This window comes from Pleurodeles waltl, chromosome 3_1, assembly GCF_031143425.1.
Source record: "Pleurodeles waltl isolate 20211129_DDA chromosome 3_1, aPleWal1.hap1.20221129, whole genome shotgun sequence".
Classification (NCBI taxonomy): Eukaryota; Metazoa; Chordata; class Amphibia; order Caudata; family Salamandridae; genus Pleurodeles; species Pleurodeles waltl.
In genome coordinates this window covers 1343775444-1343798607 of record NC_090440.1, presented here as the reverse complement: position 1 = coordinate 1343798607, position 23164 = coordinate 1343775444, and the positions used below count along the sequence as shown (strand labels likewise).

Sequence of the window (23164 nt, the reverse complement as noted above, 5' to 3'; positions counted from 1 at the left end):
TCCTAGAAAGGCCATGGTAGCACCTTTTTTCCTGGTTGAGTGTGCCCTTGGTGTAATGGGCAGCTGTCGTTTAGCTTTAAGGTAGCAGATCTGGATGCATTTAACTATCCATCTGGCTATACCTTGTTTTGATATTGGGTTTCCTGCATGAGGTTTTTGAAATGCAATAAATAGTTGTTTAGTCTTTCTGATGTTCTTTGTTCTGTCAATGTAATACATCAATGCTCTTTTGAGATCTAACGTATGTAGTGCCCTTTCAGCTACGGTATCTGGCTGTGGAAAGAACACTGGAAGTTCCACTGTTTGATTTAGATGGAACGGTGAAATAACCTTTGGCAAAAATTTAGGATTGGTCCTTAGGACGACCTTATTTTTGTGAAGTTGTATAAAAGGTTCTTGTATAGTAAACGCCTGAATCTCGCTTACTCTTCTTAGGGAAGTAATGGCGATAAGAAATGCCACCTTCCAGGTTAGGAACTGTATTTCGCAGGAGTGCATGGGTTCAAAAGGTGGACCCATAAGTCTAGTTAGGACCACATTTAGGTTCCATGAAGGAACAGGTGGTGTTCTTGGTGGTATAATTCTCCTAAGTCCCTCCATGAATGCTTTAATGACTGGTATCTTATATAGGGAAGTTGAATAGGTAGTCTGCAGGTATGCAGATATTGCTGCAAGGTGTATTTTAATGGAAGAGAAAGCCAGGTTAGATTTCTGTAAGTGAAGCAAGTAACCCACTACATGTTCTGGAGTTGTGTGTAATGGTTGTATTTGATTAATATGGCAGTAGCAAACAAACCTCTTCCATTTACTTGCATAGCAGTGCCTGGTGGATGGCCTTCTGGCTTGCTTTATGACTTCCATACATTCTTGGGTAAGTTGTAAGTGCCCGAATTCTAGGATTTCAGGAGCCAGATTGCTAGATTCAGCGATGCTGGATCTGTGTGTCTGATCTTTTGGTTGTGTTGTGTCAACAGATCTGGCCTGTTGGGCAATTTGATGCAGGGTACTACTGATAGGTCTAGCAGCGTTGTGTACCAGGGTTGCCTTGCCCAAGTTGGTGCTATTAATATGAGTTTGAGTTTGTTTTGACTGAGTTTGTTTACCAGGTAAGGAAGGAGAGGGAGAGGAGGAAAAGCGTAAGCAAATATCCCTGACCAGTTCATCCATAGGGCATTGCCTTGGGACTGTTTGTGTGGGTATCTGGATGCGAAGTTTTGGCATTTTGCGTTCTCCTTCGTCGCAAACAAGTCTATCTGAGGTGTTCCCCAGAGTTTGAAATAAGTGTTCAGAATTTGGGGGTGAATTTCCCATTCGTGGACCTGTTGGTGATCTCGAGAGAGATTGTCTGCGAGTTGATTTTGGATCCCTGGTATAAATTGTGCTATTAGGCGAATTTGGTTGTGAATTGCCCAACGCCAAATTTTTTGTGCTAGCAGGCTTAACTGCGTGGAGTGCGTCCCCCCTTGTTTGTTTAAATAATACATTGTTGTCATGTTGTCTGTTTTGACGAGAATGTATTTGTGAACTATTATTGGTTGGAAAGCTTTTAGTGCTTGAAAAACTGCTAGAAGTTCTAGGTGATTGATATGCAGTTTTGTTTGATGTACGTTCCATTGTCCTTGTATGCTGTGTTGATCGAGGTGTGCTCCCCACCCTGTCATGGAAGCATCTGTTGTTATTACGTATTGTGGCACTGGGTCTTGGAAAGGCCGCCCTTTGTTTAAATTTATGTTGTTCCACCACAGAAGCGAGAGGTAAGTTTAGCGGTCTATCAACACCAGATCTAGAAGGTGACCCTGTGCTTGAGACCACTGTGATGCTAGGCACTGTTGTAAGGGCCTCATGTGCAGTCTTGCGTTTGGGACAATGGCTATGCATGAAGACATCATGCCTAGGAGTTGTAACACCATCCTTGCTTGTATCCTTTGTGTTGGATACATGCGTTGTATGATGGTGTTGAAATTTAGAATTCTTTGTGGACTTGGAGTGGCTACTCCCTTTGATGTGTCTATTATGGCTCCTAGGTATTGTTGTACCTTGCGCGGCAGAATGTTGGATTTTGTGAAGTTGACGGTGAACCCGAGTTTGAAGAGGGTTTGTATGATCTGATTTGTGTGATTTGAGCACTCTATGAACGAATGGGCCTTGATTAGCCAGTCGTCCAAATATGGGAACACATGTATTTGCTGCCTTCTTATGTGTGCAGCGACTACCGCTAGACATTTGGTAAAGACTCTTGGTGCGGTTGTTAATCCGAAAGGCAGTACCTTGAATTGATAATGTATTCCTTTGAATACAAACCTTAGGTATTTCCTGTGCGATGGGTGCATTGGTATATGGAAATAAGCATCCTTGAGGTCTAAAGTTGCCATGTAGTCGTGCAGTTTTAGCAATGGTAATACTTCCTGTAGTGTGACCATGTGAAAGTGGTCTGATTTGATGAAAGTATTCACTACTCTGAGGTCTAGGATTGGTCTCAGTGTTTTGTCTTTCTTTGGTATCAGAAAGTACAGTGAGTAAACTCCTGTGTTTATTTGTGTGTTTGGCACTAGTTCGATTGCGTTCTTTTGCAATAGTGCCTGCACTTCTATCTCCAGGCAATTGGAATGATGTTTTGTCAAATTCTGTGCTTTTGGTGGTATGTTTGGAGGGAATTGTAGAAATTCTATGCAATAACCATGTTGGATAATTGCTAGAACCCAAGTGTCTGTAGTGATTTCCTCCCATGCTTTGTAGTACTGACTTATTCTTCCCCCCACTGGTGTTGTGTGGAGGGGGTGAGTGACATGTGAGTCACTGTTTAGTAGTAGGGGTTTTGGGGCTCTGAAATCTTCCTCTATTTCTAGGGAATTGCCCTCCTCTATATTGTCCCCGAAAACCTCCTCTATACTGTCCCTGGTAACTGGACGGTGTTGCCTGTGAGGTGCTGGCTTGTGTGCTCTGACCCCGAAACCCCCCTCTAAAGGGTGTTTTACGAAACGTGCTGTAATTTCCTCTGCTCTGCGGGGAGTAGAGTGCGCCCATGGCTTTGGCAGTGTCTGTGTCTTTTTTGAGTTTCTCAATCGCTGTGTCCACTTCTGGGCCGAACAGTTCCTTTTCGTTAAAAGGCATATTGAGAACTGCTTGCTGAATCTCTGGTTTAAAGCCAGACGTTCTGAGCCATGCATGCCTTCTGATAGTTACAGATGTATTAATTGTCCGTGCAGCTGTATCTGCAGCGTCCATGGAGGAGCGGATCTGGTTGTTAGAAATGGTCTGTCCCTCTTCAACCACCTGTTTTGCCCTATTTTGTAGATCCTTGGGCAGATGTTCAATGAGATGTTGCATCTCATCCCAATGGGCTCTGTCATAGCGCGCAAGTAGTGCCTGGGAGTTCGCGATGCGCCACTGGTTTGCAGCTTGTGCTGCGACTCTTTTACCAGCTGCATCGAACTTGCGGCTTTCTTTATCTGGGGGTGGTGCATCTCCAGATGTGTGGGAGTTGGCTCTTTTTCTAGCTGCTCCTACAACGACAGAGTCTGGTGGCAGCTGTGTAGTGATGAAAACCGGGTCCGTAGGAGGCGCTTTATACTTTTTTTCCACCCTTGGTGTGATTGCCCTACTTTTGACCGGCTCCTTAAAGATTTCTTTTGCGTGCCGGAGCATACCAGGGAGCATAGGCAGGCTTTGGTATGAGCTGTGGGTGGAGGAGAGTGTGTTGAATAAAAAATCATCCTCGACCTGTTCTGAGTGGAGGCTTACGTTGTGAAATTGTGCTGCTCTGGCCACCACTTGAGAGTACGCAGTGCTGTCCTCTGGTGGAGATGGCTTGGTAGGGTATGCCTCCGGACTGTTATCTGACACTGGGGCGTCGTATAGGTCCCATGCGTCTTGATCTTGGTCACCCTGGCTCATGGTGGTGTGAGCTGGGGAGTGTGATGGAGTGTGTGCTGGTGAGACGTTAATCACGGGCGGTGGAGTAACTCTTTTCACCACTTTTGGTTGTGGTGTCTGTTCAGTCTGGAACTCCAACCTTCTCTTTCTTCTAATAGGGGGAAGGGTGCTTATCTTTCCTGTCCCCTGCTGTATGAAAATACGCTTTTGCGTATGGTCCACATCCGTTGATTGTAGCTCTTCCTCAAACCTATGCTTTTGCATTTGTGAGGTTAGCGAGAGCTCTTCTGTATAAGAGCCTGAAGCTGGGTCGGTTGCAGCTTGTTTCGGTACCGAAACCCTGTCAGCGTCCTTTTTCGGCTCCGAGGTGACTTTTTTCTTTTTCGGGGCCGAAACCTCTCGGCGCCGATCTTCGTCGGGCCCGCTGTCTCGGCGTCGAGCCGTGTCAACACCGGCATCTCGGTGTCGACGCTTGTCTCCAGCACTTTCTCGGTCCCGAGAAGGCTGTGTGCCGGTGTCTCGACCGGAGTCGGACGATCTCGGCACTGTTTGGGCCTTTTTCGGTGCCGACGGTCGGTCACCGAATTTATGGGTCGAGCCATGGCCTGGTGGCAGTGGCGTCCCCTGGGCCTTGTAAATGTTCCTCTGAGTGGATTTCGACGTCTTACTCACGGTTTGTGTATCGTCGAATCCTTCGGAGTCCGAGTCTTGAATCGAGAAGGTACCTTCCTCTTCTTGTTCCTCGAACTCCCGTTGGGCTGTCGGTGCGGACGCCATCTGAAGTCTTCTGGCTCGACGGTCTCGGAGTGTTTTTCGGGACCGGAACGCACGACAGGCCTCGCAGGTGTCTTCGCTGTGCTCAGGTGACAGGCACAGGTTGCAGACCAAGTGTTGGTCTGTGTAGGGGTATTTATTGTGGCATTTGGGGCAGAAACGGAACGGGGTCCGTTCCATCGGCGTTCTTCAGCACGCGGTCGGGCCGACCAGGCCCCGACGGGGGATCGAAAAAACTACCCCGAAGGGCACCGGAGCTCTTCGATCCTTCGACGCGGTGTTGAATCTAACTACGCCGAACCCGAACGCAACAATACCGACGAAAATCTTCCGAAATTTAGCTATTTTTCTGTTCCGAAACTCGGAGCGACAGAAACACGTCCGAACCCGATGGCGGAAAAAAAACAATCGAAGATGGAGTCGACGCCCATGCGCAATGGAGACAGAAGGAGGAGTCACTCGGTCCCGTGACTCGAAAGACTTCTTCGAAGAAAAACAACTTGTAACACTCCGGCCCAACACCAGATGGCGAGCTATTGCATAACATGCGTATCTACAGCGACAGATGCCATCGAACGTACAATTTCCAAATTGGCATTGGTGCCACTCTCGTGGTGCCACCTTCTGTTTTTCCAGGAATCTTTTAATTACTGGTAATGTGAAGCAGCTGCTCCTGTTCTTAATCTGGTGTATGCAACTATGGCGGCCAAGCTGACCTTCGGTGATGTGTAGGTGAGGCCATTGTCCAGTAGTTGGGTGCGGTATGTTAATAATGCACTGTGCTGTCTTTGTTTCTAGCTTCTTGTCCTTCCTGCACCAACAAATGTATCTGATCTGGCTGTGTATCACTTCTGTGTGCTTGGTATTCTTGCCTCCTGAAGGATATTCATTGTCCTGGGGAGTGTGGGACTTGCTGACTGATGCCCTGCTGCTGGTGGGAATCCTCTTCTGTTTGCTGGTCTCCTTCCAGGCATTCCTCCTTTACTAAAGGATCCCCTGAACTGCAATGCCTCAATTACTTTGGCAGTCTTGTTATTCTGTTTGCTGTAGCGTCTCTTTCACAGCTGTTTCGAAGAGCGCTTCCTGTGAGAGGAATGCTGATTAACAATGCCTGCACCACTACCTTGAACCCAGAGACATATATGCATTCCTGTCTTCTGAGGGTGGCACCCATTCACATCTTCCTGCTTGTGGTGTCTGCTGTGTCCAGCGATGACTTGGGGCAGGAGCTGGCAATGTTCTTGCCCTCCTGAATCACTGCCTTAGCCTCTTTTTGAATTCCCCATAGGAGCTGCGGCACGAGGCCCTCCATTTTCTCCCACTGTTGGTGACCATAAATGTTGAGGAGTGTGTTGGAGTTGGCAATCTTCCATTGTGTGGCTCCCTCCCTTTCATTTTTATGCCCACCAGATTCATCTTCTTGCTCTCTTTCTTTCTTGGGGTCCCAGCTGATTTGGGAGCATTGTACCTGGCATTTTTCACGATGATGGAATTTGTGGGTACGTTCTCTTAGATGTACTGTGGGTCCTGAATGGAGGGTTCGTTCTCCTTCTCAACTTGGGGAGTTACTGCCCTTGCTTTTTCTACTTCCCGAACACCTCCTTACCTTGTTTCAAGATGCTTAGAAGCATAGGAAGGAGATAGAGGTTTTCCTTTTGAGACAGCAGAAGTGTTTTAAGGAGGAAGCATAAGTCCTTCCTGTCTACCTTGAGCTAGAACCCACAAGTGCCTGCCGCCCTCTTGAAGAGTCCGTTGTACATGGACAGATTGTCCAGAGACAGGGGCCTTGAAGGGTAGCTGTTGACGCGCTCTTCTGGGGGATTCTGCATCGAGATCTTGTCATGCACAGACGAGCTACCTCTTGCCTTCGAGTATGACAAACTCATCTTCTTCACTGTCAAAGAGTTACTTCTGCTTCTCTTCATGTGGTGCCAGCATCAAGCGTGACTTGATGTCCTGTTAGTCGCCTCCCATTTCCCTCAACTTTGAGGGTCCCAAAGGGATGCGGAACTCATTCAAGGAGTCCTCAAACTTTCTTTTGCTGGAAGAGAGCTGCCATCTTGAATTTGAGTTATTTCTTCTGCTCTGCCTCAAGCGATCTTTCGGCCTCGGAGGTCAGAGAAGCCTGACTGTTCGAGGTCGCTGGCTCTTTCCGCTTCAGTTCTCTGTCCTTCTCCTTCATCCCTTCTCTTGTGCCACGGGGATGTCAAGGGTTGGCTTGAAAGTTTGACCCAGTTGGTGTCCCTTGGTCTGGACCCATGCTGCTCTTTATGTTTGAGCCATCGACTAGTTGTTGAGTGTCTTGTCACCGAAATGGCTTTCGAGTGTCTAGAGTCTATCTTTTGCCACCTTGGTTACCTTCTGCAGTTTGTCCTTCTTGGGGCCTCTCGCTGCTCTCCTCATGGTCTTGATCCTTTTGACATTGATGACATTCGTCGACTCTCTCTGCTGGTGCAGCCACCTCGATACTCACCTGTTCATCTTCACTGGAAAGGCATAAGTCCTTAAGGGACTCTAGGTTCCTCTGGGGGTCAGCCATGGCGCACCACTGTTTAAATCTTGTCTTCAAAGTCATCGGTACAAATTCGGTGCAGACCTTGCAGTCCCCAGTACTGTGGTTATTTGGGAGATAGAAGTTGCACACCTCGTGGGGGTCCCTCTGTGCGAACTTGTGATGGCAGTTGGGGCAAAACTCGGGATGGTCTCCATGGCTCTGCATTCTCCGATCATGAGGAGCTCACTGACAGGGCCACTTGTGTGGGTCAAGAAGGCCCCTCTTCTCTGCCCTTTAAGCGCTGTGCTTCCTAGTGACCTTCATTATCTACTGATGGAAAAACATTGGTGTTTTTTGCTGTTTTGAAGAAATAGCTCCTCCGTTGTACTTTGAGACCCAACGGCGGAAAAGAAATCCTGAAGATGGGATGGCGACCATCCACAGGAACTTCCAGAGGCACACGTCTGACGTGACACAAGTAAGTGACATCACCAAATGGTGGTCAAGCATGCCCAAAAGACAGCAGTAACAGATGCTCTGATGCGAATCCAGAATAGCAATCCTGCTGCAAAAGGAAGAACGAGAGGAACAGAAGGAGCAGGAAAAAATGTAATTAGTTTTCCTGAGTAGCAGAGGCCAGTGGTGAGGCTCTATAAGTGATATGGATAGGCATGTTTCGAAAAAACTGGTAAAAAAAAAAAAAAACTAAATATATGTCTTAGATGGAGGACAGGACCTTAGGATGTTTGTCGACTGGTGTGCCAAAGGATGAGGTGTTAAGGATGTCTAGATGTTAGTCTGTTGAACAGGGAAATATGCTGAAACAAGAGGATTTGACCTATTCGGGTGAGGGGTTCGGTTTAATACGCAGATATGATCTATTTTAGATGTGGTACAAAGGGAGGAGTTTCTCTACTGTAAAAAGGGACAAATTCAGTAACATGAATAATTTGAAAAAGTAATGCAAGCGTGTCTAGGACATAACCAGCGACTCAAGAAAACATTTTATTTCTTCAAATACATTTTAATATTTATCAACCAGTTTACAAACACTAAAGACCATCCCCGAGTCACAAGAGGTGGGAGGAGGTAGAGGAGAAGGTGGGCAAGGGTGACCAAATACAAGCAAGCACAGAGGCAGATCCCGAAGGCTGCATATTTTACCAGGGCCTTGGGATCTGTAGAGGAATGGGGAACTGTAGGAGAAACATGTCAAAGCTCTCAGAGATTAAATGTATCCATGAAGTAACTCCTGAGAAAGGGTGTGGGGGTAGGAGGTCTCACACACCTTCAAGAGATGAACAAGTACAAAGAATAAGGAAGCCCTCAACGCAACCAAGTCAAGCAAAAAGTTGTTCATCCCCTGCCCCGCCTATCAGGCAAGAAGTACAGACCAACACCACTGCAGGCAGGGCGAAGGAAGGGCCATTCACTACAGGACACCACTGACACAGACACACATGGAAAACAACTCGCAGTCTCTCGTTTTCAATACAAAGAAGAGGTTCTACAATAATAACAATGAGGTTGAGCACCATGTGAGCCCCCCCCCACTTAATCACCCCACCCCAAAAACGCAGTAATGTTTGGGAAGGCACGCAGTGGGCAGTGGAGGAATAGCCCTCCCTGCTGGAGGCAGCAATGGTCAGTCCAGTTAATGCCACATGCTGCGCAATGTGGCTGGCTGCTGTAGTGACACAAAACAAATAAAATTAAAACAGAATGCAAATTATGTTGGGCACCGGACACCCACTGGCCCACTTTTGATAAAATGGTTAAGTGGCAGTAATGTGGATTTATAAAATATGGGGATGATTACTAACCAATGACAAAAGTTCTCAAGCTAAGGTTCCACCCAAGTTTACAAAGCTCCACCGGTCTGTACAAATAATTTGCTTTCCATCTCAAACTGATCATACCAATTTGTCCATTGCCATTGGCTTTGCTCCCCCACGAACATGGCAAAGTCTCTTTGGTGGGTGTTTTTGTACCATTTTCTTTAGTGAATTACATTTATCAACAGCAACAATCGTTAATAATCAATAAAAAAAGACTTTAGTATATAAAAACCCGCAATCCAAGCTGTAACTGAAATCAGGGTAGTTCCCACTGAAAAAACGGGTCTCTTTCTTAACTTAAATGCATAAACCTCTATCCCATGGCCCTCACAGACAGCCTTAGATGAGGGGATATAAGAGTCCCTTGATTTTAGTTTTTCCCTGAAAACCAGTCTTTATTGCAAAAGTTTATAGATCTTTAGAATAGTCCACTCTGTGGATATCCAGAATTTATTCCACCTGGAGCAACGCATGAAAAAATAAGCGTGTTTTCTTCTTTTTTGCATGTAAAAATCAGTAAAAAGTTTTTAACATCTCTTTTTAAATGAAAAAAATATTTAAATACTTTGTTAAACTCTAGGGAAAAGATAGATATGTACGGATAGTGTTTTCTTTTTTTTCGTCTTAAGTTAATAAAAGCGTCACTTGTCCAGTTGGAAAGGCAGGAGTACCGAGACCTACTTATCTGTGTCAAGACTGTACTAGAATTGTTCCACAGTTCCACACTAGGATGCAGTGATCCAAAAACCAAGTACTCGTAAATTAAGGAGTGTACCCATATGGGTGGTCATACTGGGGCAATGGTGGCAGCCATCTAACAGGGCCATTTTTGGAGCCCACAATAGGAAGCCATCTTGGGGCAGCGTTGGCACTTACTTTGGCCAGCCATATTTCCACGTATGTTTGCAACCATCTTGGGGCCAATCTGGATGTTGTCAGGCAACCATGTTACGGGCTTAACTTGGCAGTCATATCAGGTGGTTGGAACGGCTTTCTTCATGGGCCAGGTGTCTGGATCTTTTATTCGTTTGTCCAAAAGTAGAAAGATCACCTTACACCTGTAACTGGCATGCACTTCTCTGCTCACAGACATTGCAGGTTCTCTTGGCACTGAGGAGAAGAATCCAGCTTAAGAAAATTAGATTTTCACAAGAAAGCCAGGACGAAAAGCGCCTTACGCAGAGGGGTCTAGATGTAGTCTGTGTCCCATGCTCGTCATTTCATAAACTGAGTGTAGCCTTCAGCTCCAGTCACTATCACATCCATCCAGATCCTCATAGCCTCTGCTGATGGGGCCACCATGTAGTAAAGGCGATCATGTGTCTTGACACAGAAAGTAAGCGCTGGATTTGGGCTCTGCAGAAGTGACAAAAAGACAAAGGGTCAGTATTCATTCCACAGGGAGAACAGAGGTGGCAGTTACAAGTGCTCCTTCTAAATCACGATATATGACTACGGACTGTCAAAGGTAGTCTTTGCAGGAACGGTGCACTTTCATATCATACTAAGGGAAGAGTGCACAAAAGAGAGAGAGGGGGAGTGTGTGAGGATAAGCCAGAGAGGTAAAATGGTGTGCAACAGCAAATACACATTTGAAAATGGGAGGATTTGAAAAGGTTTAAGAATGTTACTTGTGTACTCATGAAAGAATAGGCATGCCTGTGTGAAACTCGTTTGTAGAAGAGGTGGAGATGTGTGTGTTATCATTTTTAAGAGCTGAACAACTGCAGACTGAGCCACGAACATCTATCTAAAACAGATGCATTTTTGTGTTGCCATGTGTGTTTCCAAGTGTTTCTGTGTGACTGTGTGCTGTGCCTGTGCACACTGGTTGGGAGGTCTTCCCAGTAAAAAGTAGAAGCAGCTAGTTAGAAACTAGTCAGGTACCGGTCTCCAGATGCACTTCAAATCCGTGGCAGGTGTGCTTGAGGACATGATGGGGCATAACATTTTTTGACTTTCTTACAGAACAAATAGCCACAATACAGGGCTCGAGAATGGACCTCTCTTGTTTCTAGGACTTGTGACGTAACACACTTTTCTCTAGCAAGCAGGAAAATGTCTGTGTCTGCGTATGGGACACAGGTCAAAAGTAGGCGTTTTTTTTGGCAGAATGGTTGTTCTGGATTCATGGCTGCAATCTGAATACTTGACGTTAAGTTTCTATGACTATGGGAGAGACCTTAACAAATGGGGGGGGGGGGGGGTCCCCCCCCCCAAGGAAGAGCATGAGCCAGGAGAGCATGAGCCTCCTAAGTAACCAACCTCTTTCCGGAACTGAGCAGGAAGGAAATCTGAGATCTGCTACAGAGAAAGGAGATAAAGTCTATTACAATGTGGAAAAGGAAACGGAGAGAGGGGAGACATAGGGAAGACTTCAAAGAAAGGGGAACAGGTGGAGGGGACAAAAGACCGAGGAATGGACAGAGATGAAAACACTGAGTGGCAAGTAGAACAAAAGAGATATGAACATGACAGAGGAGGGACAAGACTGATGCAAAGTCACAGGAAACATTCTTCAATAAATGCCCAGCTCTACATACTCCTGCCATCTATTGTTTGGTACAGACGTTTGCAAATTGTTTTTCTTCAGTCAGTCGAGTCATGGGATATGGTGTGACTCTTCCTCTGGGGGTACAATAGACTGTTTTCACACAGCAGGTGAGAGTATGTATGGAGTGTCAATTTAAGTATGGTGCGTGAAGTGCATGAAAGAGAGTGACAACAAAGCAAACCAATTGTAAGCAATGAGCGGGGTCCAAGACCACTGTAAGATGAGAACAGCTCTTTCCGCCAACATATCGCTTGTGCTGTCAGGTAGGTGAGGGCCTCTCAACTGCTCTGACATTCCTACTTTGTGGCACAGTCAAGATATATGCGGAGGCAGATCTCAGAGTTCGAGCTGTTAACTACCAATGAAAACGAGGCTGAAGAAACACCAGAGATAAGTCTATGGGAGACAATCATTGGAAGGTAATCTTATCGGCTGGTAACAAGCGTAAAGACTTTCGTTTGGCAGAAACACTTGTTTCTTGGAAAACCAAAAATCAAGTGTGGAGCTGACCACTGGAAGTACTAAAGCCGGTGAACAACTGGGCAATTCCAGATAGGAGGCGCTGCAGTACTCAAGGTGAGCAGAATCCAACACTTGAACAACAATTGTCTGACAATGGAAAGCGAGAGAATTAAACTCTTTCCTACTGACATTAAGCATCCAGATACATGTGGAGAAATGCTTTGTGATGTGAGGCTTAAATGACAAAGATCCCAAGATGTCTAGCTTGTGGGATCGGAGTACAAGACCTCTCGTGGGAGGAGTACCAGACACAGAAGGGCCATGCTGTGGGCTTGGTTGGTATGGGAGGAAGTATGTTGAAGCAGGAACACAGGCAGAGGAATACTCCGGAGAGCATGATCTAGATAACTTGATTTGTCTGCCAGTAATTAATGTTTTTTCATAATTATGATTGGCAGATTGCCCAAACCATTATCCATTAAATATATTTAACTACTAAAACAATGAGACTTTCATAATGATTTGGCATAACTTAATGTAAAGGCTACATAAATCTAAAAATAAAAAAAAAGGCCATACAAGTCTACGGAATCCATGAGTGAGGTAGTTACCAGTTTGCATATTGCCAGTCCTAACTCTGTACGTAGCTGTATATACATGTTAAACACACAAAGGCACATACAAAATGTACAGTCACAGAACTTTACACAAGCAAGGCACAAACATGGGCACAGACAATTCTACATACTGACTCACACAAACGTGTCAAGTACAGACCTACATATACAGGTATAGGAATCACCAAATCTTCACATATATAGATTGCACCAAGAAATACACATTTACTAGAATACAGATAAATGTATAAATTGACATAAAGAGAGGACGCAGATGGCCAGATCCTACAACGCTAAAATAAACCTGCACCAAATATAAAAAATATGAACACCAAGTGCATACAAACAAGGAATTGACACAGAAACACATGAAAAAAGGAAGTTGCATCCAAAAGGTTTCCTTTGTAAATCACAGACATAGAAAAAACACGTCACTCGGGGCAAAAAAAGGTACCTGCATGCAGAGTACAACATGCAAGCACTCACAGAGGCGTACTGCAAACGAACAAGGAAAATCGCGTGTAAAACAACACCACACCATGTGCAGAAAAAAATCAAACACACATTCAAACACAAGCCAACAGACAAGCATTTTGACACACAGCCAAGCAATTGCACACTTCTCTGGAGCTTCTCAAACTACCATGCTCCTGCCACTCAAGCTGACCACCAACGGAGTCGACCACTGTCACAAGGGACAGAGCAGAAGACAGGTAGAGCAGTGGTTCCCAACCTGTGGGCCGGGGACCCATGGGGGTCCGCGAAGCCTCCTCAGGGGGTCAGCGGCTGCTTAAAAAATGTAATAATATTAGGTCCCAGCTATCAGTAATGACTCCTTGGGGGTCCCCGTGTTCCAATAATGATTCAGGGGGGTCCCTGGGCTCCAGTATTGATAAAATGGGGGTCCACAGAAGTCAAAAGGTTGGGAACCACTGAGGTAGAGGGTTCACACTTTTTAGGATCAATAACCAGAAGGGAAAACATTTTACTTTCATGGAGAACTGGACTAAACAGAGAAAAGAAGCAAAAACCACAGCAATGTCAACAAACCAGGAGTCAGGAGAGGGCTGCTGATGGGACATGGGAGGGCAATGAGGTAAAAGGGAAGGACAAGAGAAGGGCGAACAGCACAGTGAGGAGTAGTGATGGCGGCAGCAGGGGGTGTTTCAATGGGCTCAGCGAGGAAGAAGATGGAACTGGAGGGAGGAAGCAAAGAATGAAGAGGAAAAGGAGCCAGAAAACTAGAAAGGGGGCTACGGATGCAGAGGAACGGTTTATGAGACTCACTCATGTAAATACTGAACTAGGAGACAGAGAGTCCTAAAGCACATTTCCTGTTCCTGCACACTTAACTGCCACCCAGTGGCCCTGACAAGGGCCAAATCCACTTCAGTTTGTCACTCCCTCTTTGGCTCACTTTGCCCTCGCTGAAAGCACACTACAGAAACCCCCCTCACCCACTTGTCCTGCATCGTGAAGGCTTTGTGCACAAAAAGCTGTGCTTGCCTGCTTCTGGCTTATGTTGGTTCGTGATGGCCACACTATTGAGTAAGCACCTGTCAGACAGGGTCATTCTGCAGTCTGATGTTTTAACTCCTATCTCAAGTGCTGGTGAATGACGCTCCTTGGAACCGCATTAGAATTCTGCACCGTTCTGCCTTTTCCTTCCTTTGCAATCCTGACTTCTCTTTTCCTGCTTGCTGGCAGCAGACTACTTGTCATCTTCTAATGTGGTTACCTTTGAATCTAGATCAACTGTGGGCAGGCCTTCTTCGCTCCATCTGGATTCTGGTGGTATCTCAGCATTGCCTTGAATGCAAAAATGAGAACTCTGAAAGGTAGACAGTGTTCTCTATGTTTTTTTGGAGACATCATCCTTTCCTTCAATCTGGGTCAGGTAATACTACTCACTTTTCAGAATACTTTCATAAATCGATGGCTGCTACGGATGCACATGCTGTGTATAATCAGGCTATCTAGTTATTTATTCGAGACACATCATCAAAAGATAAACAATTTGTTTTTAAAGCACCTTTTGTGGCCATTCACTTGACGGCTGTCAACTAAAAGGTCTACCTGATGGCATCATTCTACGACCCTCGAGAAAGGCCATCAGGTTTTTCGTTCAGCCTCTTCATGAATTTGGCTGAACTTAACTAACCACAAGAACAAATCATCCTGCAGAAGACTAAATAGTAGCATGTGATGGTTTAATGGATATCTAGCTGCAATACCTCTGTTACTTGTAACAGTTTCTTTGCAGTGAGTCTGTAGGAAAGTGCCACTGTTGGCATGGTTACCCCCCTCCACACTTTTTGCCTGATATTGATGCCAGCATTCGCTGGAAGTAGGCTGGGACCCTGCTAACCAGGCCCCAGTGTTCTTTCCCTAAAACGGTACCTTTGTTTCCACAATTGGCCCAACCCTGGCACACAGTTAAGTCCTTTGTAAAAGGTACCCATTGTACAAAGGGCCCTGTGGCCAGGGAAGGTCTGTAACTGCTGTATCATGTATTACACCACCCTAGGGGACCCCTCACCAAGCACATACTCACTGCCTTGCAGCTTGTGTGTACTTGTGAAGAGAAAAAGACAAAGTCGACATGGCACCCCTCTCAGGGTGCCATGCCCACAAATCACAGCCTGTGGCATAGGTAAGTCACCCCTCTAGCAGGCCTTACAGCCCTAAGGCAGGGTGCACTATACCAAAGGTGAGGGCATAGACACTGTAGGGGCATATTGCTCATGCAGCTAAGTCCATTCTTAGACATTGTAGGTTCGGTGTAGCGATACTGAGTATATGGCCGGGGAGTTTGTCATTAAGAACTCCACAGCACCATAATGGCTTAACTGAATACTGGGAAATTTGGTATCAAACTTCTCAGCACCATAAACCCACACTGATGCCAGTGTGGGTTTTATTGAAAAATGCACACAGAGGGCTTCCTAGAGATTACCCCTGTATGTAAGCCAAACTGCTAGTGTGTGACTGACCGGTCTGTGCCAGCCTGATCGTTTCAGACGAGTTTCTGACCACATGGGGTGAGTGCCTTTGCACACTCTGTGGTCAGAAACAAAGTCTTGCCTGGGTGAAAGTGCTTCAAACCTCTCCTCTGCAGGAACTGTAACACCTGGTGGTGAGCCTCAAAGGCTCAGGCCTCAGATTACAGTGCCCCAGGACACTCCAGCTAGTGGATATGCCCCCCCCTCACACTCCTCCCCCCGGACAAAGACCTACGTTTGGCGGCAAGTCCAGTAGGAAAATTAGGGAAAACAGGGAGGAGTGACACCCTAACCAGGACCACCCCTAAAGTGTCCAGAGCTGAGGTGACCCCCCTCCCTACAGAATCATCCATCTTGGTTTGGAGGACAGTAACCAATAGGGATAGGATTGGGCGCACGGAGGGTGTAGCCGCCCTCAGGGACAGTAGCTATTGGCTACTGCTCTCTGACCCCTAAAACGCCCTTAATATTTAGGATTTAAGGGACTCCCTGAACCCAGTTCACCAGATTCCTGGCGACCTCACAAAAAGAAGAAGTACTGCTTAACTGAAAACCCAGCAGAGAAGAAGGAAGATGACAAATGCTTTGGCCCCAGCCCTACCGCCCTGTCTCCTGCTTCAAAGAACCTGCAAAAGACCAGCAACCTCTGCCCAACTCCAGAAGACTGTCCTGCACCCAAAAGGACCAAGAACCCAAGAGGCCAGCGGCTCTGTCCAAGAAAAACCTACAACCAAGGACTCCCACCTCACTCCAGATGCGCGAGTCCTGACCCCTGTGCACCGCCGCCCACAGCCCGTGTTCAGGGGGTCTACCCAGCAAGAGAGGGTCACCAGGCGATTGCGAGCAAGTGCCCACCCTAGGTTAACCCCTCCCCGATCACACCTGCAGAGGGAATCCCAAGGCCCCCACTGAGTGCGAAGCTCCAGACGAAGATATCCGATGCCTAAAGACACACTGCGCCCCCCAGGCCTTGGAGAAACTGACAACCGGTCCAGCTACGTTCAGCAGGCAGGCGGCCATCCTCCCTGTCCGACCGGTGGTGTGCCCTAGACACCCCCCCCCAGCTGGACTTCGCCTGCAATATGATGGACTGTGGTATTGAAAGAGCAACTTTGAATAATATGTTTGGTGCCAACTGAGGTCATTTTGAGTGGAGTTCGTGCAGTTTCCTTGCGGTATTAAGGAACTACACCTGAGAGCTGCAGTTTGTGACATTAGAGGCAGCTGTGTCTCGTAATGTGGCCCAATTTGCGAGGCCCGTTGTGCTGTTCTCTCTCCAGAGAAACAAGTTGAAGGTTGGTGGTGCCCTCCTGGAAGTGCCAGGATTCAACGTGCGTTTACTAGTGGACTCCTGGAAACAGATCTTACCTAACAAGAATTTGTCAGCATTCTAGACTGCTCTAATTAATGGGTGAACTCCTTGATTGTTGTGTACTTGAGAAATACGCCGACTACACATCTAATGGTTTTCCTTAAAAAACGTATGGTCCCTTGCGAAATGCAGTATATTTCATTGCGCCTCCAATTAATAGAAAAAAACTAGTACAAAAGTTTTATTATGGCCCTCCTTTAACCAAAAAGAACACCACAAAACTCATCTATGGTGTGATCCCAGTTTGCAGGCTCCACAGTAACTTTCGTTCCAAGATTTTTGAAGAAACAATAGCAATAATGTCATTAGATGTTAACATGGCATTTGACTATATTAAGAAGGCTTTTATGTTTCTAGCACTGGAAAAACTGGATTTTGGGCCATATGTAGTAGCATGTATAACACTTCTGTACAACTTCCCACTGGCCAAAGTGAGAATAAATAGCAAAAAAAAAAAACAAAAAAAAACAGATCATTCCAATTAAACAGATGGACTAGACAAGGATGCTCCCTGTCCCTAATGTTGTATTCATGTACATTAAAGACACAGGTTTTGTAAGGAGATCCTGCGACACATCTCTGCCTGAGGCAAACAAATATCGCTCTACACAGACATTCTGCTGTTCTTCATGGACCCACAAAAGTCACTTTCAGGCTGAAAAGCATATCTGAAACCATACTCCGAATTCTCCATTAAGTGGGCAAAATCCCTGTATCTTTCTATTCTTGTCAGCATAAAGCAGGTTCAGATGCCTATAGGTATAGAATGGAAGATTTAAGTATCTTGACATTTGGATATTGACAGATCCCAAAATGTTTTATGATGAAACATGGGACCGCTCCCACAGAGCTCACATACAGAAATTTCACATTGGAAAGAACTTCCCTGCTCGCTAATGGGAAGAGCTCTATTTCCAAAATGAGAGCTTTCCCAACACTTATATACATCCTTCAAAATTCAGTATACGCCATCCCAGAACGATTAGCTAAAAAACTAGTTAAGCTAGTTACATAACTACTCTAGTTACATTACAACTCTGATACTATGACGTGCCTAGGATCATCATAGGCTGACATGGAAGGTGACTGGGCGGCATTCGTGATATGCTCAAGCAAGGTGTCAATAAGATCTGGATTCCGACTTGTCCAAATACAAACTCTACACAGAACATACATTACCAGAGTACAACTATATAGATTCAAGCGTTTCCAAACTGACATATGCCTGCTGGTAGAAGAAGCTCATGCACAAACTACTGAACTGTCCACGACTAGGCCCTTATTGGGTTCCAGTGGTAAAACTGATACATGAAGCAATAGTGAAACTAATGACATTGGAGGCACCTACGATGATATGGGGAATGTGGAGGAAGCAGACCGTAAATTGAGACCAAAAATTGCCTGTGAATTTAGGCCTGGTGACTCCAAAACAATGGCTAGAGCAACAATGGTGTATCCCAATACCACCAACATACGAAGAACAGCATGCACAGGAGAAGGTAAGCCTATGAGTGATGTCACAGGGAACATCTGGTAAAAAGAAAACAATTGGGTCCCAACGAGAATCTATAACAAACTCATATTGGAAACAGATAGATTTTGCATACTGTCTCTTGCTGCTGTGTGAATTATCTGTCTGTTTCCAGGTCTTCCTAGTTGAATACACAGAATCAGGGACCTCAATTTATTCAGGCGTTGCAGGCCTAGCAGCAATCATCAGAGGAAGGGAAGATTTAGCAAAAGAGACGAAGTGATAGATGGGAGAATGAATGAATTACAGGACTACTGGGCTGTACTGAGGAAAACTCACACGAATGGGGAGGATGATATTCCAGTGTGGGGGTGGTATAGGAACGATGGGAAGGTCATCAGAATGGCAGGATGGACCAGGAATGGGTAGGGGGCAGTGATGGGCAGAGGGAAAGCATTAAGAAAAAGGAAAAGCAGGACGGCCACGTGAAAAGCAGGGCAGAGGATACATACATTTGCGAGGCTCAGGTTGAAAATCCCTTTCTGGAAAGAGAGAAGACACCAGCCAGGAAGGAAATGAGAAAAATGTAGGTATAAAAGTGGTGAAAGAAATGGAATGTGATGAGGCCGCTGCAGAGGGCTCTCTTGCCGGGGTCTTACCTTGGCAGCGCTTCGAAGGTGGTCATAGTAAACTTCCTCAATAGCCTGGAAATAGATCACTCCTTTCAACTTTGACTCGTGTTTATCTGTTTGCAACAAGGAAAAAAGATGACAAGCAGTTAGAACTGGTGGAGTCACACGTAGGCACCTGTATATAAAGCAAGCAGGCAGCACCTCTGTCCATGAGGACTTCCTCATGAACACAGCAAGCAATCAATACTAGTTTTCACAGTGTAGGAAGCTGGCTCTTTAAATTATATATCAAAATGAGATCTATCATGCAAAGAGTCCTGGGGTTCCCTTACCAGTGGAAAGGGACTTGCTCTAGTAATCCCAAGGTGCTCTTTCAAGGGATTAGTGTGGTTGAGCAGCCTAAGGCTTATTAGAGGGGAGTGTTGAACATCTGCAAATAAAGACTCAGTCTGTAAATGAGACACATGACTCAAGAAGGAGATCTACACCAATTTGCAAACATAACAAATACCTTTATAAATGTTTTGGCATGAGAATCAATATGACCAGGTAAGTACGTTTTGCCTGAAAAATCTTTACTGTTTTGTTATTCTATGGAGAAAAAACTAAGACTGCAAAACAGGTACAGTACAGCGACTTAGGAGGCCAATCTTCCAGACTTTATGTAAGCAGTGGGCAAGGGTCAGGACCACACCAACAGGTCAGACCAGGCCGCACTGGAGCGGCCGGGTGCAGAGGTGTAGTACAACATCGGGTGCTCAATGTTACTCCATGGGGAGTGGCCCGGATAAAACTTTGCTGCAGGTGTGGGCAGGGGATCCAGTCAGGAGGAACCAGCAAGAGAGTTCCAATCTTGAGATGTACGGGGACAAGGGGACATCTTCACTTCTCTTCTCCATGGGCCAGGGGCGACGGGTGCAGGTGAGCTTAACATTCAGGTTTTCTCCACCAGACCACTCACGGTTGAGGGACTATGTGCAGAGGCTGCAGGTGATGTCGGAGGGTCTACGGTGGCAAGTCCAAGGGGGACTTTGTCTCTGGAGGGCTAGAGAACCACGCTCACACTGCTGGACCACTGCAACTCTGGATGTGTGGCACAGGTGCAATGGTGCTTTCAGGTGTCATATCTTGAAGGTCCGGAATTCTCACAGTCAGTCTTGGGGTGCCTGCAAGATGCAGGGAAGCAGCTCTGTTGCTCTCACAGTCAGTATTGGGGTGCCTGCAAGATGCAGGGAAGCAGCACTGCTGCTCCACGGGATTTCCTGGGTCTTTGTTGAAGACAGGTAGGCCACCCAGACGTTTGGAGGCACAGCAGCTTGCAGGACGAGTTGACTTTGGTACAAATTAGCAGGAACAGCGGACAGGCCAGCAGGGCTGGGGCCAAGTCAGGTGCTTCTTCCTTGGGCTTTGCTTTAGCCGCTCTTAGTTGTCCTCCTTCTTGAAGGGTCAGTGTAGGAAGCTGGCCTGGTGTGTGGTGGGCACCTATGGTGTTACCACCTTATAACAGGTCCAGGTACCCGGTATTAGTGAGTGTAGACAGTGTCTAGTAAGCCAGGGCTCTCTAGAGGTAGTTGTGGATGAGCAGCCAAGATTTATCTAGGAGACATGCAAAGCTTATGCAATACCACTACAGTCACACAGCACGTACACACATGAAAGAACCACACAGTGCTACAAAAATAAAGGTACTTTATTATGGTAACACAAATTCTAAACTACTGTATAGGCAATACTCTACTAGGAGGTGAGTAAACACACTATTATGTACACATTAGAAGTCAGTGATTAGCATAGAAAGCAATAGCAAATAGTGAAGACCAAACCATATACTAAGTGTAGGAAGTTGGCTCTCTATGTACTATTTCAAAGTAAGAAATAGTGTGCACAGAGTCCAAGGGTTCCCCTTAGAGCATTAGAATAATCTCTTTTTGCCACTATCTTACCTCTATTTTGTGGTAGTGTGGTCGAGCAGCAGGCTTATCAGAGGGTAGTGTTAAGCATTTGTTGTACACACACACACAGGCAATAAATGAGGGACACACACTCAAAGACAATTCCAGGCCAATAGGTTTTTATATAGAAAAATATATTTTCTTAGTTTATTTTAAGAACTACAGGTTCAAGATTTACAAACAATACTTTGAATGAAAGGTATTTCACTTAGGTATCTTAGGAACTTTGAATCATCACAATAGCATGTACAGTTTTGGCAAAAATGGCAATAAGCTATTTTAAAATTGGACACAGTGCAGAATTCAACAGGTTCTGGGGGAGGTAAGTATTGGTTAGTTTTGCAGGTAAGTAAAGCACTTACAGGGTTCAAAGTTGGGTCCTAAGTAGCCCACTGTTGGGGGTTCAGGGCAACCCCAAAGTTACCACACCAGCAGCTCAGGGCCGGTCAGGTGCAGAGGTCAACTAGGGGGGGGGGGGGGGGGGGGGGATGGGGACACAAGTCAGCACAGAAAATACACCCTCAGCTGCACAGGGGCGTCCGGGTGCAGAGTGCAAACAGGCGTCGGGTTCGCAATAGGTTTCAATGGGAGACCCGGGGGTCTCTTCAGCAATGCAGGCAGGCAGGCAGGCAAGGGGGGGGGGGGGGGGGGGGGGGGGGGAAGGGCGCTCCTCTGGGTAGCCACCACCTGGGCTAGGAAGAGGGCCACCTGGGGTTCGCTCCTGCACTGGAGATCGGATCCTTCAGGTTCTGGGGGCTGCGGGTGCAGTGTGTTTACCAGGCGTCGGGTTCTTTGAGGCAGGCAGTCGCGGTCAGGGGGAGCCTCTGGATTCCCTCTGCAGGCGTCGCTGTGGGGGCTCAGGGGGGGTCAACTCTGGCTACTCACGGGCTTGCAGTCGCCGGGGAGTCCTCCCTGTAGTGTTGGTTTTCCGCAGGTCGAGCCGGGGGCGTCAGGTGAAGAGTGGAAAGTCTCACGCTTCCGGCGGGAAACGTGTGGTCTTTAAAAGTTGTTTCTTTGTTGCAAGTTTCAGTCTTTGTGGAACAGGGTCGCTGTCCTCGGGAGTTCTTGGTCCTTTTAGATGCAGGGTAGTTCTCTGAGGCTTCAGAGGTCGCTGGAGACTGGGGGACGCGTCGGTGTTGCAGTTTCTCTTGAAGTGGGGAGACAGGCCGGTAGGGCTGGGGCCAAAGCAGTTGATGTCTCCGTCTTCTCTGCAGGGCTTCAGGTCAGCAGTCCTTCTTCGTCTTCAGGTTGCAGGAATCTAGATTCCTCGGTTCTGGGCGCCCCTAAATACTCAATTTAGGGGGGTGTTTAGGTCTGGGAGGTTAGTAGCCAATGGCTACACCCTCTTTGTGCGTCCTCCCGGTGGGGAAGGGGTCACATCCCTAATCCTATTGGGGGAATCCTCCATCTGTAAGATGGAGGATTTCTAAAAGTCAGAGTCACCTCAGCTCAGGACACCTTAGGGGTTGTCCTGACTGGCCAGTGACGACTGTTTTTCTCATTATCTCCTCCGGCCTTGCCGCCAAAAGTGGGGGCTGTGCCCGGAGGGGCGGGCATCTCCACTAGCTGGGATGCCCTGTGGCGCTGTAACAACAGGGGGTGAGCCTTTGAGGCTCACCGCCAGGTGTTACAGTTCCTGCAGGGGGAGGTGAGAAGCACCTCCACCCAGTACAGGCTTTGTCACTCTGTGGGCAGGAACAAAGGCACTCTCCCCATGTGGCCAGCAACATGTCTGGTGTGTGGCAGGCTGGTAAAACTAGTCAGCCCACACTGGAAGTTGGGTATGTTTTCAGGGGGCATCTCTAACATGCCCTCTGGGTGTATTTCACAATAAAATGTACACTGGCATCAGTGTGCATTTATTGTGCTGAGAAGTTTGATACCAAACTTCCAAGTTTTCAGTGTAGCCATTATGGTGCTGTGGAGTTCGTGTAGGACAGACTCCCAGACCATATATTCTTATGGCTACCCTGCACTTACAATGTCTAAGGTTTTGCTTAGACACTGTAGGGGCATAGTGCTCATGCACCTATGCCCTCACCTGTAGTATAGTGCACCCTGCCTTAGGGCTGTAAGGCCTGCTAGAGGGGTGACTTATCTGTGCCATAGGCAGTGTGAGGTTG

The 23164-nt window shown here is 46.7% G+C and overlaps 1 protein-coding gene across 30 annotated transcripts in view; it reads right to left on the bottom strand.

Moving 5' to 3' along the window:
* Window positions 1-8144: 8144 nt before the first annotated feature.
* Window positions 8145-23164, bottom strand: part of PHLDB1 (pleckstrin homology like domain family B member 1) — a 397027-nt gene continuing 382007 nt past the window's right edge. For 18 of the 30 annotated variants that reach the window (XM_069224755.1, XM_069224757.1, XM_069224764.1 and 15 more), the window contains 4 exons: window positions 19117-19202; window positions 18970-18999; window positions 11245-11283; window positions 8145-10335 (listed from right to left, as the gene is read on the bottom strand). In XM_069224755.1, the coding sequence (XP_069080856.1) occupies window positions 10195-10335; window positions 11245-11283; window positions 18970-18999; window positions 19117-19202 (296 nt within the window). In that variant the 3' untranslated portion in view covers window positions 8145-10194. The remainder of the gene's footprint in view (window positions 10336-11244; window positions 11284-18969; window positions 19000-19116; window positions 19203-23164) is intronic. The other 12 variants (XM_069224761.1, XM_069224762.1, XM_069224763.1 and 9 more) reach the window with 2 other exon arrangements.